The 27,673-nt window shown below is 48.2% G+C and overlaps 1 protein-coding gene across 2 annotated transcripts in view; it reads right to left on the reverse strand.

Annotated features, from left to right (window-relative positions):
• Positions 1–5,111: 5,111 nt before the first annotated feature.
• The window catches only part of LRRTM4 (leucine rich repeat transmembrane neuronal 4), a 226,024-nt gene continuing 203,462 nt past the window's right edge, over positions 5,112–27,673 (reverse strand). The window contains exon 3 of one of the 2 annotated variants that reach the window (XM_053966594.1): positions 5,112–6,485. In XM_053966594.1, coding sequence (XP_053822569.1) covers positions 6,264–6,485 — 222 coding nt within the window. In that variant the 3' untranslated portion in view covers positions 5,112–6,263. The remainder of the gene's footprint in view (positions 6,486–27,673) is intronic. The other variant, XM_053966597.1, reaches the window with a different exon arrangement.

Here is a 27,673-nt window from a genome sequence, read left to right on the forward strand (position 1 = left end):
CAGAGGAAAACTCCAGCCTTGTCCAGGATCCTGCTCCAGCAGAAGCACAGCTGGCACTGCAGGAGGGCTGAGCCCCCATGGAATGGCACTGCTGCCACCACCCTGACCCACAGCGTGGCAGGGCCTGCTCTGACTCTGCCAGGGGTTTGTTTTCTTTCTTGTACTCTTGCATTTCTATTTTTAAAATTTTCCTAGTAAAGAACTGTTATTCCTGCTCCCACATCTTTGCCTGAGAGCCCCTTAATTTCAAAATTATAATAATTCAGAGGGAGGTTTTTTACATTTTCCATTTCAAGGGAGGCTCCTGCCTTCCTTCGGAGACACCTGGCTTTGCAAACCAAGACATGCACAAACCATGAGCAGATCCAGGTCTGGACAGAACCAGGACTGTGAACATCCAGGCCTGGCCCCATCCTGTGTCTGGAGAGAAAGTGAACTGTAAATCATTCCCAAGGCACATGCAGATAAGGCCTAAACTAATTAATATCAGAATTATTGATGCACAGCAAATATTTTGCAATGAATTTATCTGAAACTCTGCCACTACTTTCCCTTTCCCAGCATTGATTTATAAATCATTGAACAAACAGTGGCATGTCCAATAAATACTTTATGAATGTTTGCCAGCCATTTATCTTACATAATATGATATAAATACATTGCAAATACCGCAATGTTCGAGGAGACCGTTTATAAATTACAACTTGAATATCATCAACAGTTTATTGGAGTGTTGCTCCCTTTGTCCAACACGGAATTTAAAAGGGATTTTCTAACCCAGGCCCTTCTATGATTTTATGACAAGATTTTATGACAGATTTTGCTCTAAATTATCGTGACCACATTTTCTATCCCAGCAGGACACTGACATCACCGTATTTGCCAACCTGCCCTCTCTTTCAACCCTAAATCCCAGGAGGATTTGGGAGGAAAATGCTTTCTTTTCCCTCCCTCATCAGCCTCTCAAGATGCCCTGGATCCTGCTGTTCTGAGCACACCCTTTTAGCAACGAGAGCCCTCCAGAGCACTGGGGAGCCCGAGGCGCTGATTGAAAGTCACGAGCTGCTGGAGTTTGTGCCTTATCAACTTGATTTTCCTCTGCCTTTTTAATACACAAAATATCACCGGGGGGGTAGCAGGGGAGGGGGGCGGGCACAGAGGCCTGGTTTGACTTTGTCACTGATTTCTGTCCCGCTCGCACCAAAAGTTGTTACTGAGAGCAAGCTTGCAAAGACCTGGGTTTAATCACAGATTCACCGGGTTGGAAGAGACCTTCAAGATCATCGAGTCCAATCCAGCCCCAACACCTCAACTAAACCCTGGCACCCAAGGGGAAAAAAGGGGTGAAGAAAGGAAAAAGGCTTTTTTTGGCATGTAAATGAATCCCATTTTTAGCACAGAATTGACAGAATTCACAGAATGACTGGGTTGGAAGAGACCTTCAAGATTGTCAAGTCCAGCCCAGCCCCAACACCTGAACTGACCCCTGGCACCCAGTGCCACACCCAGGCTTTGTTAAACACACCCAGGGATGGTGGCTCCACCACCTCCCCGGGCAGCCATTCCAGAACTTCATCACTCTTTCTGTAAAAAACTTCTTCCTCACATCCAACCTCTATTTCCCTTGGGGCAGCTTGAGACTGAGAGACCGAGAGAACCCTGCCTCAGGGGCAGGTGGGTTTGTACCAGCCTGGGATCTGTCCTGGCGTGCCTGTGGCAGGGCTGGGATGTGTCCCCTGGCTCCAGTTAGGACTGACAGCATTCCCTGCTAGGCCTGATTTACTTTAAGCTGCCCACGGTTTATTAAATCCCAGCAGCCGGCCCCCAAGGCCGGGAACGGGCACTAAGTGCTGCTGGAGTAACTGCACGGAGCAAATGAGGGATATTTGGTGTTTTGCTCCACTTGGGACCCAGCTTTGCTGTGAATTTGAGTTCCTTTATTGAGATTTTCTGCTTAACTCTTTTACAGAATGGGATCAGACTGGGGAGTTTTTAATCAGAGAATATGGAATGGTTTGGGTTGGAAGACACCTGAAAAATCCATTTCCAACACCTTGTAGGGACACCTGCCAGTGTCCCAGGTTGCTCCAAACCCCATCCAACCTGGCCTTGAACACTTCCAGGGATGGGCCAGCCACAGCTCCTCCCCAAAAAGGGGCAGGTTTATTCTTATTTTTAATTTATTCTTATCTTTACCATACTGATAATGACACTTTTTAAAATCAAGATATTCAAACCTCATCTTCTCAGTGATGAGCAGGATCTCTGGCGATCAGAACGTTTTCTGCTCTTGCCTTGAGGAATGGGTGGTGTGTCCCTGAAATCTGCTTTCCTCCATTTTCTGGGGATCCAGAAGGTTTTTAATTCCTGCCCTCCAACAAGCCCAAACTCCAGGTCAGTCTGAGCTTTCTTTATTGCTCTCACTCTTATGAGGAAGGCATTAATATCAGACAGGTAATTTATTTTTCTTAATTTAAGGCAAGGTTCCAGCTTGATGGACTCACAACCCCACCAACCCCCCCCTTCCTTTCTACAGCTTTAAAAAAGTGACAAGTGACATTTAAAGGAGCCAAAACCACCTAAAAATTAATAACTTTCAATACACACTACATTAGAGCCTTAAATCTTCTGCAGCTCGAAAATATCTATAAAAGCACTAGATTTGCCATGGCCATCGTGCCAAATTCCTTCAGGGACTTTTTCCAGTGGGGAGTCAGGATGAAATTGTGTTTATCAATCTTCGGAACACTTGCAATTCATTACTGAAAAGGGCAGCTTATTCCAAAAGATTTTTAAATCTCACAGCAAAATATCGCCAGCCTTGGAAATAACTCGGAGCGGGAGAAGAGCTGGGACAGGCTCTGGGATGCAGATCCCACCCCAGCATTCCCAGGCCGGGGGAATTTCAGTGCCCCATGGACATTTGCAAGGTGACTATGAGCGAGGGGGAAAAGCAGCATCTGATCTTCCCCAAAATCTTGGGGAATCTGTTATTTTTAGACCCATCAGTATTTGTTTTTTTTTTTGGAGAGCATAAAGTTCACAGCTTTGGCTCCTCTGGGGGCTCCTCTGGGGGCTCTGTGACCTCCAAGATGCCACCAAAGCCACCACTCACTAACGAGGTCCCTTCGTTAACGCCCCTTTGCTGTTTGCTGGGAGAGGAATCCCTGGTAACACCATCAAAGTTTAATTTTTAGTTTTTGGGTCTTACCTGGAAACCGGTTGAGTTTCTCCGTTCTCCCTTGCAGAGCAGCCACTTCCCTCAGCCGAACTGTGTGAAGAGGAGTAGAAAGGCCTGGCCTAAAGAGAGTTTGGACACGGTCTGAAGCTGAAGGTGCAACAGAATCAGGAACTGAGACTTCAAAAAGAACACGACAAACATAAAACTCATAACAAAAGGCTGGGGATCAACACATTAATCTTGGCTTTTGACATTATGGCTGGAGAGCAAATTTTGTATAAATTTCTTTGGCTTTAATTGCAGGCAGGAGCATTAAAATTTTGATTTTTTTAAAATCTGGAGCCCCACATCAGTTTGTAAAGAGCCCTTTTGGTCTGATCACTTGAGCTCAGCCCAATAGCTTCTGCTTTGATCCAAAGCAATCCAGGACACAAATTTTGGCTCTTCCAGACTTCTAGCACTTGAGGAAGGTTTAACTTCATGCCATCAACTCATTCTTGGAGCATTTTCTCCTTTGTTTTTAAGGGCACAAACAGAAGTTATGGGCTTCTTATGCAAACTGGCATCAGGGTATAAATAGAGGAAACCCAGCAACATTTCAGGCAGAAAACCATGAATTTACCCAGAGATTGTGCCCACAAGAGTTTGTTTTGTTCCCACAATTCCCACTAATTACCAAGAAAATCTGTAATCTAATGTCAGTTCCAAACATCCTCCAAATCAATGCTAAAATTAGGTTATTTTGAAATAAGGAAATAAAAAAGGGAGAGTTTGTTTAATTTTACCTTCTCTTTCAGTAGCTTTTCCCAGAGCAGAGGAGGAAGTTGCATTCAAAAAGATTATAAATGAAATTAAAAAATAAACAATATATTCTCCAATATCCACATGCCCAGCAGGTGGGGGGTTAAGGAAAAAACACACCAAGACAAGAAATATTTCTGGGTGACATTTCCTTCCCCGGTCCTGGCAGACACAGAACGATCCTCTCAGAAATTACACCAGGATTATTCTGTTAACGATCCTTAAAATAAAAACATTTTCCATTCTCATCCTTCAGGAGCACGGGAATGCTGTTCCCCTTTGGATATTTATTGGAATGCATCCTCCTGCTGACCTGGACCTGACAGAAATGAGTGGGAGCTCTTTCATTTTCAGCTGCATGGGTCAGTGTTTTAAACTCGTGCTTGGAGCACTTTTTCCCTCCATCCATGGCTCTGCCAAGGCTGACAGATCTCAGGAGATCTGAGCTGGAAACTCCTCACCTGGATTTTCACTCCATTTTCTTTTCCTTTCTGGCCCAACACTTAATTCTAAATGCATTACCTTCCACGCATCAGGTTCACTCTGTGAGTCCACGTTTCCCTGCCTAGCCCAGCACATCCATCCCCATCCTTCCTTGCCTTCCAGGGAAAAATAAATCAGTTTTCCAGGTGAGAAACACAGGAGACAATAGAATATTGTGTTTGTGAGACAGCACTCAGCACTTGCAGGAATTCATTAAGCCTTGTGACCAGGATTTCATGTAACACACCCAAATAAATACCTGAAATAATCACCAAATTCATTCTGTCCTAAACTTTGTCGATGTGTTATTCCCCGCCCCAGATAAAAACTCATCCCTTGTGTTCTAATCTGAGCTGGTTTAGCTCCAGCTCAGGTTTGCAGATGAAAAACCTCCCTTCTGATTAAAAACCCAACTTTTGGTTTAAAAAAAAGGTTGTTTTCCCTCTCTTCCCCTCCCCTAGCTTCCAAACCACCTCTTTTTTTAGACAAACCAAATAAATTGAGCTTCTTCGGGCTCAGTTTTTTTTTTTTTTTAGTTCAGAACAATTCCCTGATTTCCTTCCAAGAGGGGAGGAACAGGAGCCAACATTGTCCCCTCTCTCCACGGGATCCCCGTGTCACACACCCAGAGAAATCATTCAAACAGTAGCGTGGCTGTGGTGTCCCAACCACAAAATAATATGTTTATTTTTTTTTTTTTTCCACCACTTCTTTTTTTTTTTGTTCGTTGTTGTCATTTTATTGATAAAAACTACACAAAAGCTAACTGATCATAATAATTAATAAAAAACAAAACCAAAACCCAAACCAAAAAACGACATTACACATTCTGCTGTGTTTTAGAAATTGTGTCATCCAGTGAGTTGCACTAAATACTCTTTAAAAGATTTTCCTCCTGATCCATTTCAAGCACTTCACTTCCATTTTGGTTCCCAAACGTCCACGAATTTTGCTTAACAAGCACCACTGGCCTGGAAATCTGAGTCGTGACTCCGTTGCAGTATCTCCCCCCTTATTTTTTTAGAGCCCGAAAAGGAATTAGAGTGTCAACAATGAAGCACAATGAAGATAAAAAAATCAAAAGCCCCCTCCATAGTGTACAGCCTGTGTCTTAAATGTACATGCACCCGAGTTTCTTTGTTTCTGCTGCATCAATTGCCAAGGTCCTTTTGGTTCAACATAAGCTTTAATGCCCATGTCTGAAGGTTGAAATATTAATGCTCAACCACTTAAAAAACAACCCCAAAAAAAAAAAACCCAACCCCCGAAAGGAAAAAAAGAAAATATAGAGCTATCTTTTGTTGGTTTAAAAAGAACAAAAATAGTCAACGGATCTTTGTAATAAACACTTAATAAGGGAACATGGCTGACCCTCCCCAGAGCCTCGCCCTCCCCACCCCATTTATTTTTACCTGTGGTTCTCCTTCCCTGGAACCGTGCAATGTAGAAAAATCAAATATACAAACAAAACTCTTAATCCATCCCTTTATGTAGCTAGAGTGAAATCTATTTGTTGCTGTTGTTGTTGTTGCTGCTGCTGCTGTTGTTCTTTTTAATAAGAACTCGACAATCTCTCTCTTTAATATTTACATAGAGGAATTCGTTTGAAAGTTTAAAGCAAAGAAAATCCCGAAGTCCTCCGCGCGCGTTCCGCGCGCCGGCGCTCCCGGCGCGCGGAGGCCGCTGCCGTCCCCGGCCCTCGGAGCGTTTGCCGCCGGAACGGTGGCGTTGGAGCGCCTCGCCTGGCCTCCTCCCAGACGAAAGGTCCCTCCCAGAGCTGTCCCCGAGGCGGCCCCCGTCAGTTGGGTATTCTCTCGATGTAGATGGCCGGGGCGGCGGAGCGCGCGATGGTGGCGATGAAGCTGTGGTCCCGGCCCAGGTCCAGGTTGGAGGCCTCCGCCGGCTCCCGGGACACCGTCTCGTAGCCCTTGTTCACGTGGAGGGGCTTGTGGGCCTGGCAGTAGCCGATCACGGGCTGGTCGTAGCTGTAGTAGGGTAAAGTCTTCATGTGGTGAGGGACCTGCACCAAAAACGGGACCAAAGAACAGCAGCTGTCAGCACCAGCACCAGAGCCTCGTGTCCGTGCAGCATCACCAGAAATCCCAATGCGGCCTCAACCCCCCGGGATCAGCCCACAGGAGACAGCCCTGAGCGTTCCCAGCTCCCTGCAGCACGTTCAGGCCCCTCTGGAGCAGCGCTGCCAGGCTGGGAGAGCTGCGGGTGTTCAGCCTGGAGGAGGAAATGCTCCAGGGGGATCTTAGAGCCCCCTCCAGCGCCTCAAGAGGCTGATAAAAGGGAGGGAGAGGGACCTTTTATATGGACAGCGGTTTTACACTGCCAGAGAGCACAGCTAGAGGGATATTGGGAAGGAATTCCTCCCTGGGAGGGTGGGGAGGGGCTGGGCTGGAATTCCCAGAGAAGCTGCGGCTGCCCCTGGAAGTGTCCAGGGCCAGGTTGGAGCCACCAGGGATAGTGGGAGGTGTCCCTGGCTATGGCAGGGGATGGAATGGAATGATTTCAAGGTCCCTCCCACCCCAAACCGGTCCAGGATTCCATGATCTGTGTCCCCGCTCCCGGATGGATCTCCTGCCTGGCAGAGCTGGAGCCAGAGCAGAGGGATCAGCCCTCCCTCCCTCTCTCCCTCTCCCCAGTTTGTGGGCAGATGTTCAAACTGCTCAGATCTGACTCTTTTGGATGACCCAGCTCTGAAATACAAACCCAAGGGTTTGTAAACCCAGTGGCTTCCGTAAACTTTCCCCCTTTCCCAGTGCCTGGAAATGCACTGAGTGTTTCCAGCGCGCCCAGACCAGCCTGGGAATGTCAAAGGCAGAGGCAGCTGGCGTTGGGGGTGGTGCCAGCACAGCTGGAACATCTGTTCATTGCTTCCAGGACAAAGCTGCTCACCCAAGGTCACGGTTCCTCGTGTTCTTTATCTTCCAACCTCCCCCAGATAAACGCTGTAAAGCAGCTCCACTGCTGCTCACCAGAGCTGAGCACATCCCCACCTTGTACAAATGTATTTCCAAAGCCTGCCAGATCCATCCTGAATCCCAACTCTTCCTTATGTAAATCCTCAGAAACTGCCAGCCCCCCACCTGCTTTTTTTTCTTTTTTTTTTTTCTTTTCCTTCCATAAATATTCTACGCTTGCAAATGTTAATCCTACGACTAAATATGATTTATGGCACAACATCAGATACAAATCTTTGCAGATAATTTTATCATCTGCAAGAGATGAGCTGATCAAGTCGAAAGAAATATGCTCCGAGGGAGAAAAACACATGTGGCAGGAGAGAGAGAGGCGAGAGTTGATTCTAACGCTGCCAGCAAACCTGAGCTCATTATAGCTGGAGATATCCTACACATAATCCAATCTTGGAGCAAATGCCTTTTGATTTTCCAGGCTGAACTTTAAGTGAAGACCACAGAGCTAATTTCTCCCAAATTTTCATTGCTCGGTGCACTTCATCCCCAAAAAAGCATGGAAAAAGCAAAGGCATTAAAGCTAATTGGGAAACTTTGCAGGGTCAGAATTCCTCTTGATGTGGATCCCCTGCAGAATGCTGGAGAGATCCCAAAATCCTTCCAAGAGCTGGAATTCAGCTGAAAATATGATTTGACATGGCAGCTGAGTGGCAGGGACGCCGAGGACGAGCTGCTGGGCGGAATTTGATGGGACAACTGCGCTCACTTGTGGATTCACAAGAACCTGGATCTCCCCTGGATAGAGCAATATCTGTGCCAGTCCCTGTCAGGGCTGAGTTGGCCTCAGCTTTAAGGCAGCTCTTTATGATTCCATAAAAGCCAAGGACTGTTTGTGTTCCGGAGAGCTGAGGGATGGAGGTCCTGGCTCGGCAGCAATAACACACAGCCCATTAAGCACCTGAGGCCTGGCTGCAAGCTCCAAACGGGAGTCAGAGTGTTACAGATACATGTTATAATATTGTTTTTTCGCGAATATTAAAATGGATTTATATGTGTGGTGTTAAAGTAACTTTGTTATAAGATACAGTTTTCATTTCTGTTGTTAATTAAGCTCAGTGCAGTAGCTGTGTAAGCGTGCCTGTGTTAAAATGCCTGCTGGGCTGGGATAACATCCCACGAGCACAGGATGAGGACACCTGCACAGATCTGCCAGCCATCAGCACTCACCCTCTGAAGGCAGTGTGGGCCAGGGCCCAACAACTGCGGGGGATAGAAAAGGACCAAACCCACAACCAGGGAATGTGCATGCTCTAAAAAGGCAGAGCCAAGGAGGAGCCGTGCTAAACAGTTCTTGGAACACGTAAACTACTTTGGGGAAGAGTTTACTGTGCATAAGGGCCTATGAATGTGCAACAGGCTGATGCAATTAAAAGGTATTTAAGGGGTACCCCCGAATGGAACAGGGGGGTCTTGGCTGGGGCCGTAATCTTTGCTTTACTGTCTTTGTCTCCTATTGTCCTCTACTAAACTTCTTAAATTTTCACAGGAGAGTGAACGTGTTTTGCACAGAAGGGACTGTAGCAGCGTGGGGTTTAGATGGTGGAAACTGCTACCATTCCCCAACAAGCATCTCCTGTGGAAAAGCTGCTTGGGGAGGTGTTGCCCTGATTTTTTAAGATTTTTGAAAGCCTTCTGAGTTTACATTCTTGTAACAAACTTTCTCACACAACTTTCTGTAAATAACTTATTGTTTTGCATTCCTTCATGGAGGAGAAAGTTGATAAAGTAGTAGTTTGCCCAGTGTCGTTGGAGAGGTAGCACTTTCACCCTCCAATCCACTGTCATCTTTAGAAAACTGTAAATGTTAGAGTCAGAAATAAAACCCTCTCTTTTTACCATCCCAAAAGCAGAAGCGTGCGCTGTGTTTTCTCGTGTCCTACAGTGACAGGGAGGGATTCAGGCAAGGCAGCCGAGTCCACACACCGCACTCACCACGCTGGGCTCAGCCAAGAGAGGCAGGAGGGAATTTTGTGGGTCAGTTCCAGCATGGGTTTATTCCAAAGGGAAATCAGGGACAAAAGACCCGTGGTGTGCACAAGGTTTAAATCTGGGGTCAGTGGCCAGTGGTCTGAGGGCACGGGGGTGGCACAAAGGGCAGGGCAAAGGGCACTGCCCTGCAGGGCAGACAGGGCTGGCCACCAGGGATACCACAGCAAATGAGGGAATGGGGAAAGGAGAAACCACGAGAATTTGGGACATCTGGGGAATTTGGGACATAAGGAGTTGTGGATGCGACAGTTTAGTCAGAGGGAGAGAAACAGATCGCTTTCCTAGGCATGGTTCTGGGAAAACCTTCTGTGAGAAGGCTGAGAGAAAGAATTAAAACAATCTTGCAGCTGGTGTTTTGAACAGTTGTTTTCTCATGAGATGTTTACCAAAGGGCGTCTTCTTAATTAGCCAGTGGTGTGAGGGGTGTTGGTTAAAAGACAAATCAGGCCCGCCTGTATCGGAATGGTGGATAGAAGAATGGGTTCCTAATAAACTCAGATTAGCCTTCAGAAGAGACCTAGAGTCTGTGTGTCACCTTCGTTTCCATTCCTGACTCAACGCTGACAAGGGCTGGTTCATGGGGAAGTGCACGACTCCATGGGAAGTCCTTTCTCTCCACCCAGGTGGGGGAAACTCTATGGTGAGTCTCTCCAAGGCAATGCTCTGGGGATTTCCCTGAGGGGGAGGGATCCAGAGGATTCCACAAGGGACCAGGATTCCCACAACATCCCTGAAAAGTGACAAACACTGAGTTTTCCAGCCCTTTTCCAGTGATTTAATAGAATTTTTTGCTAATTTTCACTTCCAAGGTCTGTGCCCGTACAAATCGCTGCAGTAAGGGTGGCTGGGTGGAGGGAGGGTGGATATTCTTTATCAGTGCAAAAATAAAACAAAAGAGATGTATCAGGTTAATTTGCAGGTTAAATAAAATCAGGATGTTGCGGGTTAATTTGTAGAGCATTTTTAGGATAATGAGGCCCAGCTAGGGGTTCTCAGGCCTGGCCCTCGTGCTGCCCTTCCTCACCCTCTTTTGGGGCCTGGATTTCACTAAGGGAAATTAAAGAAGTAATTGTGTCAAATGGATGTGAGAAGCTTTGTCCTCCAGTAAAGACTGAAGGCAGAGATGCCACCAGCCCCCTCCACCTCTGACAGCCCTTGGGAAGCCTCTAGAAGCAGGAAAATAACCACAAGGGCAATTCAAACCCTCTTGGTCAAAGGGAGGACGCCAGGACTGTCCCACAAAGAGTCCTGTCCTTCCCTGGAAAACAGCTTTGCATTTGCAGGAAGACACAAGGGCTCAGGTTTTATTTACCCTGTAGGTGACACCTGAGCCCCCAGAAAGCTTTTCCAGGACACAGCCTTGGCCGTGGAATCTGCTGCAGTTGTGGGGACAATTGTGCCAGCACTCATCCAGGAAAATGATGGAAAACACTGGGGATGCTGTTCACTCTACACAGAGCTGTTACTATTCTATTTTCACAGATTCAGAGATCAACAAAACACATTCAATATCATCTCAGTTGCAGGGAATTAATTTTAGAAGTGTTTCTGTTCTGGGTTCTGAGGTAATTTTTTTTTTTTTTTTTCACTCCTGCTATGGAACTAATACCTGAGACACTCAGATATAACCTTGCACAAGTCATTTTACGAGCTGTAAAATGAGAAGCTTCAGTCCTGCCCCTGCTCGTCCTTGGAGTCTGGAGCTCTTTGAGGTGAGAACTGTTTGTGCAGAAACTGAAACAACCCAGCTGTGACCTAAGCTGGGCCTTTTCAACTGCTTTGGCCTCCAAGAGACAAAAAAAAAAAAAAAAAAAAAAAAAAAAAAAAAAAAAAAAAATCAGAACAAATTCCAGTCAAATAAATGTTTAAAAATCCAGACGAATTAATACAGCCCTGGGATCGCGTCCTCAAGCACTGCAATGGGCTGGTGGAGTCCCCATCCCTGGAGGGATTTAACATGGAATTATGGAGTTGTTTGGGTTGAAAAGGACCTTAAAGCCTGTCCAGTGCCACCCCTGCCATGGCAGGGACACCTCCCACTGTCCCAGGTGGCTCCAACGTGGCCTTGGACACTGCCAGGGATCCAGGGGCAGCCACAGTTCTCTTGAGCTGCTGTGACTCTGCGCAGCATTTTCTGAAAATCTTCTATTTAATTTTTCTCTTTTCATTTCCATTTTAATTTCTCAAACCAGCACTGCCCAATTCTTACCCGAAGCGCTGAACTTTTTTTTTTGCATCAGGAAAACAGAAATCAGCATGAGAACGAGCTCCAAAATCACCGACACGCAATGAGCAGTTTGGGTTGGGCCCGTACGTGGCACCAGGTAGAACTCTCTGCCACACTGTCCATCCTTCCCCGGGAGGGTGGGAGAGGCTGGGATGGAATTCCCAGAGCAGCTGTGGCTGCCCTGGATCCCTGGAAGTGCCCAAGGCCAGGCTGGATGGGGCTTGGAGCACCCTGGGACAGTTGGAGTTGTCCCTGCCATGTCAGGGGTGGCACTGGATGGGCCTTGTGGTCCCTTCCCACCCAACCCATTCCATGATGATTTCATTATTCTATCCAAAATCACAAACAGTTAACTAAGCAAAGCCTGGAGCTGTTCCCCTGCGAGAGCTGGGATTGTTCAGCGGGTTTTGGGCTCTAGGCCTGGATTAGTTTCCCAGTATTGACTTCTGAAGCCCACACCCCACAGACCTCCACTCTAAACGTGATAAATGTTGCATCCAAGCAGCCACACACTTCAAACAGAGCTCCTGTTATGAGCACAATTTACATAAACCCCCAGCCACGGGAGGAAGACAAAAGATTTAGCGGTGGGAGTTTAAGGAATGCAAATCCTCCTTGTCAAGTCCAAGTGACACTGGAGAGGTTTCGCTGCAGCACAAGTGCTCCCCTCAAAACCTGCTGGAGTAGCTGGAGCCATCCAAAATTCAGGGAAATTCCGGCCCGCATTGAAATGGTGTTTCCCAAAATTCAGGGGGAATCTGGCCTGCATGAAAAAGGTGTTGCCCGAAATTCAAGTTGATTCTGTTCTGCATTGAAAAGGTGTTACCCAAAATTCAGGGAGAGTCTGGCCTGCATGAAAAGGTGTTAACCAAAATTCAGGGAGAATCTGGCCTTCATTATAAAGGTGTTACCTGAAATTCAGGCCTGCATCAAAATGGTGTTTCCCAAAATTCAAGTTGATTCTGTTCTGCATTGAAATGGTGTTACCCGAAATTCAGGGAGAATCTGGCCTGCATGAAAAAGGTGTTGCCTGAAATTCAAGTTGATTCTGTTCTACATTGAAAAGGTGTTACCCGAAATTCAGGGAGAGTCCGGCCTACATGAAAAGGTGTTACCTGAAATTCAGGGAGATTCTGGCCTGCATTATAAAGGTGTTAACCAAAATTCAGGTTGATTCTGGCCTGCATGAAAAGGTGTTACCTGAAATTCAGGGAGAGTCTGGCCTTCATTATAAAGGTGTTACGCAAAATTCAGGCCTGCATCAAAATGGTGTTCCCCAAAATTCAAGTTGATTCTGTTCTGCATTGAAAAGGTGTTACCCAAAATTCAGGGAGAATCTGGCCTGCATGAAAAAGGTGTTTCCCAAAATTCAGGTTGATTCTGGCCTGCATTGAAAAGGTGTTAACCAAAATTCAGGGAGAATATGGCCTGCATGAAAAGGTGTTACCTGAAATTCAGGCCTGCATCAAAATGGTGTTACCTGAAATTCAATGAGATTCTGGCCTGCACTGAAAATTTGTTACTTGACATTCAGTGAGATTCTGTTCTGCATTGAAAAGGTGTTATCTGAAATTCAGGGAGATTCTGGCCTTCATTATAAAGGTGTTACCTGAAATTTAGAGAGAATCTGGCCTGCATGAAAAGGTGTTGCCCAAAATTCAGGGAGAATCTGGCCTGATGTTAAATGGTGTTACCCAAAATTCAGGTTGATTCTGGCCTGCATTGAAAAGGTGTTGTCTGAAATTCAGGGAGATTCTGGCCTGCATGAAGAAGGTGTTTTCCAACATGCCCCGCCTGCTTTTAACCTCTGACAGCCACCACTGATGTTCAGCTCAAACTTCAGGCATCCAAACATGCAAATGCAATCTGGATCCTTTGTCTTTTATCTTTCTCTGACACAGCACTGAATTCTCTCAGTTTTACTGAGGTTGAAAATGTCTGGGAGTTAATTAGCTGTGATTATTACACAAGAAAGTTCTATTAATAATAGTTTAGAATTCAGCCTGGGCTTCTGGTTTTTTTGTAGGTGCAGCCATTAAAACCTAGATTTTTAGCCAAACATCAACAAAAATCCTTGCTCTGGAACTTGGAAAGCACAGCAGTAGGGATGTAACCTCACCATATTCCCACTGGAATCAGGGAGCTTTCAAGGATTTGGACTGGGGTCTGAGTGACGCCCAGTGACCTCATTTCCAGAGTGCTTTTCTCTCTCTCTCTCTCTCTCCTCTCCTGTGTTAAACACTCACACATTCTTAATTCCTTGCTCTGCCTCCCAACAGGACACCTCAGACAAGCTGGAATCCAGCCCAACACGATCCCTAGGGTGTGACACCTCCCTACAAAGCAATTCCAGGAGGGAATACCAAGTTCTGTGCCCAGCTGCAGCTCCTGCCTGGGTATTTCCCTCTGTGCCCACAGCAGCAGCCTCATTGCAGCGCAGCCTCCTCGGGGGGTCAGGCAGATGCGAACTCTCTGCCTCACTTCAACCAGATGAAATCACCCGTCCCGGGTTGAAACAGTTCCCTGGTGCTTGTTAAATCAAACTTTGGCCGCCCAGGTTTTGGGAACAGGTCTATTCTGTGGTGGAGATGCGATGAGTTTGTTCTTCACGCTCGTTTTGAAAGACATGTCCCTCATCATCCATCATCCTGCAGGGCAGGAAGGTCTTTGTGGAGACTCAGGAATGGCCGTGGCTGTCTGGGTGACTCACTGCCAGAATTCCCAACAGGAGACAGGGATGTTAATCTGTGGAAGGACTGGCAAGCCCAGCAGACTCTGGGGAGAAGTTTGGATGGAGTGGAGTTTGTTTTTTCCCCTGAAAGGAGGTGGTGCAAAGGCTCACACTGTCACAGGAGCCTCAGACAAATGACTGCTCCAGAAAGAGCCTAAGCCCCGCATCCTGGCAGGGAAAATGATGCATTTTTGAGTCCCAGGCTGTCTCAGCTGCCTCAGTCTGGACAGCTTGTCTGTATCCAGGCACTGTTTAGACACTGCAGTTCAAACCCTTCAACTCTGGCGCCTCTGTTTTCAAAGAGGAGGAACACCCTGGTTCAAAAACTCAACACCTGCTCCGCCCCTCCTGCTGGAGGCTGCCAGGGGACAACCAGCCATGCCCTACAGGGGACACATTTCCCTCTTTAAACCATAAAAACACAGCATGAATTTCCTCTGCTAGTCGAACATTGTCTGGTTTCACATTTGCTGGGAATCTCTAATCCAGGTAAACTGATTCTTCTGGAAGTGCTTGCCCAGTTAATGATTGCATGAATTAATTACACGCAACTTTAGGAGCTGTCCACATGCGGTGGAAACTCGGAGTTGCAAAACGGGGAAGCGATGTTTTCTCATTAGCGCTAATATTTAGTCTCAGAGCACCATGACTTCATTGGTGAATTAGCATCAGAGCTGTTGATAAATCAAATTCAGAGTTCATTTCCAAGCCGATCATAATTTAGAGTAAAAATAAGCAAGATGTTCTGTGGTAGCGCGGTGATTAGCGGAGCACGCAGCTTCACCTCAGAGACAGATTGATTGGGCACATTAGGCAGACAGAGCTGGGATAAACAATTCCAGCGCATTTCACGCCACTGAAAAATCACAGGCAACAGCCCTGGAACATCCCTTTGGAGGCAGCGCAGAAAAATATCCCTATTCAGGAAAATGCCCCATCAAACATTCCCATCAAACACATTCCAAAGGACAAACACAGGTGCTGAGCTTAGCGCTGAAATATGAGCAGGTCTGTGTGTTCTGCTTCCACTTGGAACAAACACAAAAGTGCCTGGCTGCTTTTTGGAACAGGCCTTTTGTTCTGCAGTCTGTGTTTCCTCAGGTAATTTTCATTGATTGAAAGAAAAAAAAAAATTAAAAATCTTGTTTATTAAAATGTTTAGGTGCTTGAGCATCAATGTGCTTGGCTCTGAGGAGGTTTGTGAGCTCTGCTGTCACTGAGCTGGTCCCTGTGACATGTGAGCAGCTCAGGAAATCTGCCAGCTGCAGTTTTGCAGTTTTAGGTGAGGGTCTCCAAGCTCCTCAGTTAGCCCAGGATTTCTAAGAGCTGCAGATCCCACTGGGAGCCCCACTGGGGTTGGTGCCTGCATTGGAGCAGGAGCCTTTGGGTAGCTGGGGCTGGAGGTGCAATTCCCAAAGTCAGTCTCCTGAAATTTCAGTACATTTCCAGTTTACTTCCCACTGCAGACAGAATCCGTGGCTGGGCCGTGGCTGGGCCTCCTCTCTCTTCTTTTCTCCCAAATCACCTCCATGGTCTTTGCAGCTGCCCCCGGCATCGAGGGAGGAGGCGGCAGCCTCAGGCTGGAGAAAAGGTCCCACAGGGCATTGAGCCACTGCCCCAAAATCGGGAGTTCCAGCAGAAACACCAGCTAACTGTTGGTTTTCTCCAGGAAATCCAGGACAACCTGCTGAACATCCACCAGTGGCTGATGGTCCATGGACATGGGGCAATTCTTGATCAGTTCCACAGGGATGGGGCAGTTCCTGATCAGTTCCACAGGGATGGGGCAGTTCCTGATCAGTTCCACGGGGATGGGGCAGTTCGTGGTCATTTCCACGGGGATGGGGCAGTTCCTGCTCAGTTCCACAGGGATGGGGCAGTTCCTGGTCAGTTCCACGGGGATGGGGCAGCTCCTGGTCAGTTCCACCGGGATGGGGCAATTCTTGATCAGTTCCACAGGGATGGGGCAGTTCCTGATCAGTTCCACAGGGATGGGGCAGTTCCTGATCAGTTCCACGGGGATGGGGCAGTTCCTGGTCATTTCCACGGGGATGGGGCAGTTCCTGCTCAGTTCCACAGGGATGGGGCAGTTCCTGATGAGTTCCACAGGGATGGGGCAGTTCGTGGTCAGTTCCACAGGGATGGGGCAGCTCCTGACCTGTTCCACAGGGATGGGGCAGTTCCTGATCAGTTCCACAGGGATGGGGCAGTTCCTGATCAGTTCCACGGGGATGGGGCAGTTCCTGATCAGTTCCACGGGGATGGGGCAGTTCGTGGTCAGTTCCACAGGGATGGGGCAGTTCCTGGTCATTTCCACAGGGATGGGACAGCTCCTGATCAGTTCCACAGGGATGGGGCAGTTCCTGGTCATTTCCACAGGGATGGGGCAGCTCCTGACCTGTTCCACAGGGATGGGGCAGTTCCTGACCTGTTCCACGGGGATGGGGCAGTTCCTGGTCATTTCCACGGGGATGGGGCAGTTCCTGATGAGTTCCACAGGGATGGGGCAGTTCCTGGTCATTTCCACGGGGATGGGGCAGTTCCTGATCAGTTCCACAGGGATGGGGCAGTTCCTGACCTGTTCCATGGGGATGGGGCAGTTCCCGATCTCTTGAGCGCTTGTACACACACAAACAAACCGGAATATAAATCCAAGTGTTGTCCAGAATGGAGCTTGTCTTAAATAAAGCCCAGCTTTTCCTTGGATTCCTTTCTCTGCAGGCCGTTTCCCCTTGTCTTACTCTAATTTCCACTGTGAGAAATTCTACAAAGAGATCCTACGAGCATCCTGCATCCATTGCTGCCCAGGGAAGCTGTGGCTGCCCCTGGATCTCTGGAAGTGTCCAAGGCCAGGCTGGACGGGGCTTGGAGCACCCTGGGATAGGGGAAAGTGTCCCTGCCCATGCCAGGGGGTTTTAATGAAATTATTTTAAGGTCCCTCCCCGCCCAAACCATTCCATGATTCTGTGATTTCAAATCCCACCCCGAGCTCCACTCACTTAGACTTGGATCCTGCCAGTCTGAGAATTAAATCAAGGTCTTTGGAATCAAGCCTGAAATATTTTGCAGGATGATGGGGTTGGGCATAGGGTGGCTTCTTCAGTGTATGGAATGGAAACCTTTTCCATGTAAAAATCTAAGCTGGAGAAAAAAGTTTATTTTCGGCATGTCTCAGACCACGTCCTAGTGAAAAAAGTTGGTTTCAGGGGACATTTGGAGCCTAAATTCTACAAAATTATCATTAATCTTGTTAATTCTTGTATTTCTATGGGAATGAGATCCGAAAATTGGCATGGACTGACAGAAGAGACGTCTTGGCATGGAAAATGTAGAGAAACAACAGACAGGAGACACAGGACAAAGATGCTGCAGCCCCCAGTTCCCTCTCCAGGCCCTATTAAAGGTCTGTTTGTAGCTCATAAAAAGCCAACTGATAATTAGTAACTACAGGAATTAAACAAACATCATTGTGTTAGATGTGATTAGAGGCATATTAACCTAAGAAATTGCACGTCTTGGTAATAAGCAATTTAGGAATCTATGGGATTATATAATACTTCATAAAACTGGTCAATTTAATACAAACTGAATTAAAATACAGCTATTAATTTCTAATTTGAGATGAAAGCATTCACCAGCTTCTAAACCATCTGCAGGCCAGCCTGGGTGCAGCAAAGAGAGAACTTTGTGATTTATTGGGTCACCCTTGCCGAGTGCATTCCAGGTTTGAAAGCCCTGTAACATCACACTGACAGTTCCACTGACACTGTGAACTGAATTTGAAGCTTTCCTCGCCTTCCCTACAGATAAATTCCTAATCCTCCTTTCCAATCACACAAATGCCTTCCCCTTTAAAGCAGAACCTCTCCACGGACTCTTTAACTGAGTGTGTTTTTCTAGAGATCAGGAGGAAAATCATCCACACCCCACTGCTCCCTCCATGGGCAGATTTGATCTTTCAATCAGGAAATGAAAAGGTTTCCCTAAAGGAAACTCCCAGAAAAAAAGAAAAAGCCTTCTAAGCCTTGTTATTGTTCCTTGGGCAAAATATTTCTTTTAAATGGCTTGATCTGTTTTTTATGACGTGTCGGGCTCCTGACGAAAAGCCCCACTGATGAAAAACTCGGCATGAGATGCACAGAAGCCTTTGATTTTCCGCCGTGGAGGGCTGATCAAATAAACAAACTATCTAGATATTCTAATTAGAAAGCCATTAATAATTGCTTTGAGTGCTCTTGGGATTGTTTCCTCTGGAAGTTGACAGGGATGGAAGCCTGGGGGTCAAACAAAGCTTGGGGACAGCGATGAGTCCCTCAAACGCAGCCCAGTCCCTTGGAGCAGTTCCTTATCCGCAGGTGGAAGAATCCCGTTGGGAACCTCTCCATATCTTTGGGTGCCCAGATGCACAGGCCTTCCAAAATTGAAGTCAACTCAGCTTTTATTTAGACACTTAAAGCCCATTTTTTTCCCCCAGGAATTTGTGCTCCCCACTCACGGCAGAGCTGCAGACCGAAGTGAGTTTGGACTCGACCTCTCAGGCCAGGCCAAAGGTGCCTCCAGCCCAAGGGGCCGCAAAGAAAGAGCAGAGAAGGTGTCAAGAATCCCGTAACGACTCCCCCAGAGCCTTCTCCTGACCTCCAGCACTCCCAGCTCGCTGAATTCCTGCCATTTCAGCCCTGAAATTCCATGGAGCTGGACCTTCCATGGTATTCCAGGGCCTGGAGCGTCCTCACATGGAGCTGGGGCCAGAGCATCATGTGGGGAATGGGGCACATTCTTCAAAAAGAGAATTATGGCAATAAAGGAAAAAGTGCAGTTGCTCTTCCATGCGGTGATCCAAAAGATGGCAACCTGCTCCCTCCATTACTCCCAACAAATAAATCCAGGATTTAATAGGAACGTCTGATAATGTTGCTGCCACAGTGACAGATGTGGAATGAGTGGAATAAGTCCCTGTCTCATATTCAAACACTGCTTTTCATTAGATCTGCCCAGAATTGATGGGCTGCAAAAGAGCTCTCCAGGAATTGATGGCTTCTCCAAAGGTTTTTAAATACTGTTTCAAGTTGTGCATTGATCCTGTACATCGAGAGAACAAAACTGTGTTTCCTAAAGCAGGGGGAACACGACTCAAATTGTACAATATTTTGTCCCAAAGATATGAGAGGGTATAAACAAGGCACGTCGTGACTGGGGATCAAACCCACACCAATGTGAGAAGAAAGGGATAAAAGAAATGGGAAATTTTCCTTCACTGTTAGCTATTTATCCTAGACCCTAAAGGTTTTGGCTGCAATCAGGCGAATCTCAATCAATTTTGATTAAAAAATTGCTTAGAACCACATTTGTAATTGGCACACTTGTAATTGGCACCAATTCCATTTAATATGGCAATATTAAAATAGAAATAATATCCAGCCCCTGAACCCCCACCGAACTCTAAGAGGACAAAGTCCTTCTCTGCCATCATCTGAAATTCAATGCTCAACGCTGGCCTAAGAGAGCAGATAATTTGGTTTTTTTTCAGTCATCTCAAGGGGTCGTTCTTTACAGAAAATGGGTGTCAAGGGAAGGAATGAGTGGAGGAAAAATGAGAGAGATGGAGGAAAAATGAAAGAGATGGAGGAAAAATGAGAGAGATGGAGGAAAAATGAAAGAGATGGAGGAAAAATGAGAGAGATGGAGGAGAAATGAGAGCGATGCTCCTGCTGCTGTAGTTTCACCTGAGCTGGGGCTGGGCTGGGCTGCAGCAGCCTCTCCACACCCAGAGCTGCTGATCAGGAACATCTGAAGTTCAGGGAGGAGAAGGAGGCAAAGCCTCACGAGTGGGAACTGAGCACAGTCCAAGGACTGATTCATTTCTGCTGAGGAAACAGGGAGAGAAATTCCCTCCAGAGGGAGAGAAGCCAGAAGCCGCCGGCACTCCCGGCTCCTCAGACACGGGAGGGAGCTCCTGTTTGTACTGGAGGTCCCAGCAGGGTTCTCTTCCTGGGAAATTCCAAAGTTTTAATTGCCTCCACTGTCTCCCGGCAGAGAAACTGGTGAGGTGCCACCAACACGAATCCAGGAGCAGAATTCCTTCTCCTCCTGGCTGTGTCACTTCCACCAGCTGTGAGCAAACTGCAGCCCCCTGTTTTCCAAAGGGTACCAAGGGTGACTCATCCATGGGACTTGTGCTGGGGTGAGGATTTGTGTCACCACCACCTGCACCCAAAGGAAGGAACAATCCCTGCCTCTGGCAGCACCAGGAGCTGAGCTGGAGCAGGGCAGAGCCCGAGGGAAATGATTATTTTATGTTGAGGGAGGGCAGTAATGGAGGGATGGGGATGAAGATTGGCAGGAAGGTGCCTGGTGGGGGTGGCACTGCCAGGGACAAAGGCTGCAGGCTCTGGGCTCAGGGCTGCCCGAGGGCGGTGGCTCCAAGTCAGCAGAGAGCTTGGAGAGGCTGGAGCACATCCTGACCCCGGGAGCAAACCCATTCCCAGCTCCAAACCCATGGAACACAAACTCTGCTGGGAAAGAAAAGGAATTCCTCACCCATGGATGGGTGATGCTGCTCAGCAGAGAATTCCTCATCCAGTGAGGGGTGATGCTGCCCAGCCCAGCAGAGAATTCCTCACCCATGGATGGGTGATGCTGCCCAGCAGAGAATTCCTCACCCATGGAGGGGTGATGCTGCTCAGCAGAGGAATTCCTCACCCATGGATGGGTGATGCTGCCCAGCAGAGAATTCCTCACCCATGGATGGGTGATGCTGCCCAGCCCAGAAGAGAATTCCTCACCCATGGATGGGTGATGCTGCTCAGCAGAGAATTCCTCACCCATTGGGGGTGATGCTGCTCAGCAGAGAATTCCTCACCCATGGATGGGTGATGCTGCCCAGCCCAGAAGAGAATTCCTCACCCATGGATGGGTGATGCTGCTCAGCAGAGGAATTCCTCACCCATTGGGGGTGATGCTGCTCAGCAGAGAATTCCTCACCCATTGGGGGTGATGCTGCCCAGCCCAGCAGAGAATTCCTCACCCATGGAATGGTGATGCTGCTCAGCAGAGAATTCCTCACCCATTGGGGGTGATGCTGCTCAGCAGAGAATTCCTCACCCATGGATGGGTGATGCTGCTCAGCCCAGCAGAGAATTCCTCACCCACTGAGGGTGATGCTGCTCAGCAGAGGAATTCCTCATCCAGTGAGGGGTGATGCTGCCCAGCCCAGCAGCTCGAGGAAAAGCCACCTCCCTGCACCTCCAAGGCTCCTGGCTGCCCAACTACAAAGGTACTCCTGGTAGTTACAGCTGTGTAGCTCACCACGACTCCCCTGTGTCAAAATGAGACGCTGCAGAGTCAAACGAGGACTCCAAGCTCCTGAAAATCCCCGAGATCCTTGGATATGGAATGCTACGACTCCGTGTTTGCTAAAGCCTCTCTTCACGGTGACAGAGCAAGCGTTCGAGCACTGCTCATCTCTGACAGGCAAAGCAGGGAGGTGACAGCAGCATCGTTACCGAGCTCCAAACACTCCCGGAATGGCAAACAGGGAGGGCAGGAGGGGCAGGCCAGGGGCTCAATCACACCATCAAAAAATTAATCACAACCAGGGCTTCGTGCTTCAGTCACGTCCTGCAGAATCTTTGCCTATCAGAGATCAAGGGAGCAGAAAATGAATGTGAGAGCGTCCAGCATTGCAGGCAAGGACATTCCCCAGTGAGAGAATTCTCTGCTGATACTCTACAGAAAACAAATGACTTTTTCATTCCTCTGGGCAAGTGTTGCAATGTGCAGGGGAATCATCGGTAAAGGCATTTCAGAATCCCTGGGAAAGCTGGAACAAAGATGGTGGGGAATATCCTGGGCTTAGCAGTCTCTGCTGCTGCAGAACTGAGCAAACCCATTCAGTTATTACATGAAACAACGGGAATTATTAGCGAGCAACAGTAGTTTAGGGACACTGTTAAAGCAGAACAAACGTCTGGATGGCATTAAAAAAAAAAACCCAAACCAAGCAGAAGCCCCTGATAAACCAACTGGCAAAGCAGGCACTGTATGGCAGGAGAGGAGAGCACTGAAACACCAGAAATTAAGGTTTAATGATCAACCCCGAGACAACTGCTGCCACAGAAGCTGTGGCTGCCCCTGGATCCCTGGAAGTATCTGAGGCCAGGTTGGACGGGGCTTGGAGCAACCTGGGGTAGGGGAAGGTGTCCCTGCCCATGGCAGGGGGTGGGACTGGGTGGGATTCAAGGCCCCATCCAACCCAAACCTGATTCTATGAAATCTCAGCAAACTGGCAGAGAGAATATGCAGCCAAGATGGTGAAGATGCAGAGAAAAAGATGCTCCGAGTTGTGTGTGTTTTCATCACGGAGAGGCAAAGCAGAAAAATCTGAATTTTGCCCCATTTCCAAGCCCCCCCAGATAGCCACTGGGAAATGGCTCACAGCACTGAGGAGGACAGATGTGAATTCATTGCCTTTCTGCTACAAGACCACTCGATGTGCAACAGCCCTTCCAACCACTGCACCCCGTGCAAGCAATGGACCGTGTTCCTGTCTCACCGTCTCGTGACAGGATTGTTATCAACTTGTGACTGAACAACAATTTTGTGGGGAGTCTCCTCAAGGACAGGCTATATATATACATACATATATATATATATATATAAAAATATATATTAAAAAATTATATATACATACATACATACATATATATAAATATATATTAAAAAATTATATATACATACATACATACATATATACATACATATACATATACATATACATATATATATATACATATATACATACATATATATAAAATATAAAAAAAATTATACATACATACATATATATATATAAATATATATAAAAATTATATATACATACATACACATATATATACACATACATATATACATATATACATATACATATACATATATATACATACATACATATACATATATATATATACATATATATATATATATGCCTGATTAATTTTCTTCCTTTCCCCACTGCCTAGATTGCATAGCAAGCAAACGTCCTAGGAGGAATGGACCAATAAGAGATTTCTAAACTGCGGGCTTTGGAGATCTCCAAGCTGGCATTACTACAAGTTGACACCATTCTGTCCAGGACAGAGCATCCCCCGGCGCTCCGGGCGGCAGGATCCCTCAGGAGCCAAAGCTGCCCTGTCCACAGCGGGATGTGTGAATCCGAGCCGAAGCCTGGGAACACCTCCGGGAAGCAGAGTTCAGCCCCAATCCGGCGGGAGCGAAGCGCTTTCCCCGCGCAGCTGAGCGCTCCTGGATGCAGCCGGGAGAGGGCTGCAGAGCGCCCGGGCTGCCGAGCCAGCTCGCCGCTCACGCCGGCAGGGCTCCGGGGTTTCGCAAAGCCGAACAAATCTGTCTCCTTCCCAACCCCACACGGGGAATGTTAACGAGCAAAAGCAGCCGCTGCCCTCTCGGGCCGGTCCTGGGGGGCTCGGGCACAGCCCTGGTGATGGGCGGAAAGGAAAGGCAGAGGTTCAAAAAATCCTTCAGGGAAGTAAAATCTGCCCCGGGAGCCGGGTTTGGGAATATCTGCTGCTCATGTCAACGAGGCAGCTCCTCTGAACAACCGGCCAGGCACAAACCAAAGGGGTTCCAGCCGCTCTGGTATTTCCTAAGCTGGTTCTGTCTGGGCAAGGCAATGCCAGTGTGTCCAAAGGGGTCAGCCAACAGAGAACTCCGCTTTTTCAGGTTCATTTTCCTTGGTGGGACATGGGGCTGCAGCTGTTAACAGCGTCTGCATGGGATAATCCCAGAATCCCGGAGGGTTTGGGTTGCAAGGGACCTCAAAGCTCCTCTCTGACATGGGCAGGGACAACTTTCCTAGACGAGGCTGCTCCAGGTGTTGTCCAACAATTCCAGGGATCCATGGGCAGCCACAGCTTCTCTGGGAATTCCATCCCAGCCCCTCCCCTCCCTCAGAGGGAGGAATTTCTTTCCCTTTCCTGGCTCTACACCCACTGCAGCCACCTGGAACAAACACCCAATGCCTGCTTCACCGGTAAGATCCAGGTGCTATCCCGACTTGCTCCCTGCCTGCACGAGGGCAAAACGCTGGGAGAAGAAATCTAAAGATAAAAAAAACCAAAAAAAAAACCTCTCATCAACCAAAATCTGCTGCTTGCTGTGCCCAGAGGCCTCGACAAGAGCTGGAGCTGCTCTTGGTACCCGACGCTTGTGTGCTCAGTGAGCCCTTGCCCTGCAGAGCTTGTACTCCAGACAGGAGTGACAGATGAAGGGTGGGAGAAAGCAAAATAGCAAACAAGAAAAAGATCTCGCACAGATTGAGGGACAGATTTTTCCACGAGCCAAATGCATGAATACAGAGCTTTTTATCCCCAGATGACTCCCCTCGTCATGTGGCTCCGTGTGTGTGTTTGGGAGTGGAGGCAGCCCAGGAGGAGCAGATCTGTGGAGCACAGGAGCTGGTGGTGAGCACACGGCGTCCACACATCCACCCCGCCAGGACTGACCCCAGTCAGGCTCCCAGCAACCCTCAGCAGGCCTTGATGCTCCCCCAGCGTGAGAGAGATGTTACGATCAGAATAAATCTTTCCTGTATTTAATATTTGCGCGTTTCCCTAACCCATCAGTTTCCTACTGGATTCTTGGCTGAGGCTGATGTTAATGGAATCCTTGGATGTCAGGCTCCGGGGCGGCCCCAGTGCAGTCACTCAAGGACCACAGTGACAAAAAGACCTTCTGGGGGTCACCAGAAGGGGCTTCAGAACTCTCAGAATCTCAAATTCTTGCCCCAGCGTTGCAAATCAAGGGCCATCAAATCCATTAGAAAAGCTCCTCCAATTCAGAAAAGCGAAACCATGAAACCGCTTCTGCAGCCCAACACAGAAAATTTTATTTTATCTCCATCAAATTAAACTGGTTTAATCCTTCACCAAATCAACAGGACTTCAAGGTGTCCAAGGCCAGGTTGGACGGGGCTTGGAGCACCCTGGGACAGTGGCAGTAGCCCTGCCATGGCAGGGGGTGGAACTGGGTAATCCTTAAGGCCCCTTCCACCCAAACCACTCCAGGAGGGTTCTCCCACTCATATAAACAAAAACTGGGGAAGGGAAAGGATCTGGGGAAGGGAACAGAGCTGGGGAAGGGAACAGAGCTGGGGAAGAGAATGGAGCTGGGGAAGGGTCTGGAGCCCCAAGAGCAGCTGAGGGAGCTGGGAAGGGGCTCAGCCCGGAGCAAAGGAGGTTCAGGGGGGACCTTGTGGCTCTGCACAGCTCCTGCCAGGAGGGAACAGCCCCAGGTCGGGCTCTGCTCCAGGGAACAGGGACAGGAGGAGAGGGAACGGCCTCAGGCTGGGCCAGGGCAGGCTCAGGGTAGATATTGGGAAAATTTCTCCATGGAAAGAGTTGTAAAGCATTGGAATAGGTTGTCCAGGGTGTGGTGGAGTTCCCATCCCTGGAAGTGTTCAAACACCATGTGGCTGTGGCACTTGGGGCTGTGGTTTAGTGGGGACCGTGGTGGTGCTGCCGTGTTGGCAACGGGATTTGATCTTAGAGGCCTTTTCCAACCTTAACAATTCCATGATTCTATTTAAGCATCCATTAATTTCCTGTAATTCACAGAATCACAGAATTCACAGAATCACAGAATCACAGAAGCACAGAATCACAGAATTCACAGAATCACAGAATCACAGAATTCACAGAATTCACAGAATTCACAGAATCACAGAAGCACAGATTTCACAGAATCACAGAATTACAGAATCACAGAAGCACAGAATCACAGAATCACCAGGTTGGAAGAGACCTTCAAGGTCATCGAGTCCAGCCCAGCCCCAACACCTGAACTGACCCCTGGCCCCCAGTGCCACACCCAGGCTTTGTTAAACACACCCAGGGATGGTGGCTCCACCACCTCCCCGGGCAGAACATTCCAGAACTTCATCACTCTTTCTGTAAAAAACTTTTTCCTCACATCCAACCTCTCTTTCCCTTGGGGCAGCTCGAGGCTGTGTCCTCTGGTTCTGTCAGTTCCTGGAGACAGAGCCCAGCCCCAGCTGAGCACAGGCACCTCTCAGGAGCTGTGGAGAGTGCTGAGGTCAGCCCTGAGTGTCCTTTTCTCCAGGCTGAGCACCCCCAGTCGTGGGGTTCCCCTCCTTGTCCTTCACCCTGGGATAAAACACACGGACTTGCACCAAAACACAGCAGCCACCAGAAGGCCCAAGACCTGCAGGGACTGTGACCAGCCTGAGGAAGAGCCTTGAGCCTTCATCTCTGTATGACAACGATGTCACCACAGCGGGAGGAGCGACAAAGTCCTGCAAAGTGCCGGTGCCCAGCTGGGCAACGCTTGACACGATTCCCCTTTCCCCCCTTTGTGCTGCAGGTCTGGAGCGAGCTCAGCTTCAACCCCTTCCCTACAGCCCAGCACAATGGGATGCGGCCATTCCCGTTCCATGGAGAAAGGGAACATTCCATGGGGAAAAGGCGCCCTTTGGAAGCAGAACAAAGCTCCCAGCACTCCCTGACAGCCCTGATCCGCCGGGGGCTCTGTGGGCAGCAACAGGAACGGTTTTATGGACTTGTAAAGGGGAAAAAAATGATCTGCTGGAAATGAGTCTCTCGCAGTAAGTGCTGGGAATAATGAGCAGCTGCAGCGCTGCCTGCGGAAGGTGAGGCTGAGGAAATGCAGCCTTAATGTGCACGGAAAGCAGGAACGGGGCAGGCTCCAAGAGCTTTATTGGGCATGATGGAAACATTCGGTTGTCAAAGGGAACATTAAAAAAAAAAAAAAGGCAGGCTGAGGTAGGGCATGTTATTTAAGCACATATTTATCTATCAGAAAGCAAACAGCTGCAGGTTGGAGGGGAGGGTGATCAACCATGGAGCCTCCACCAGATGGTTTGGGGCTGACAAATGAGGGCGTGAGCTTTGAGGCATGTTTCCCCCCCTTTTGCCTGGGTATCAATACAAAAGGAAAATAATGAAGTGCATGTCTGTGTGTGTATATCCTTCCAGATGTTCTCCTTGAGGGCTCTGCTGTGACTCCGTGACACAAACGACAGCTGGAATCTGCGTGTGCAGACTTCTTGTGCTGGAACATTGACCCTCATAAAATGATGGAATAACCTGAGCTGGGAGGGACCCACTGGGGTCACTGATGCTGCACAGACACCCCAAAATCCCACCCTGAGCATCCCTGGGAGCGCTGTCCGAACACTCCCGGAGCTCTGGCAGCCTCGGGGCCGTGCCCATTTCCTGGGGCAGTGC

This window comes from Vidua chalybeata, chromosome 28 (genome assembly GCF_026979565.1).
Source record: "Vidua chalybeata isolate OUT-0048 chromosome 28, bVidCha1 merged haplotype, whole genome shotgun sequence".
Lineage (NCBI taxonomy): Eukaryota > Metazoa > Chordata > Aves > Passeriformes > Viduidae > Vidua > Vidua chalybeata.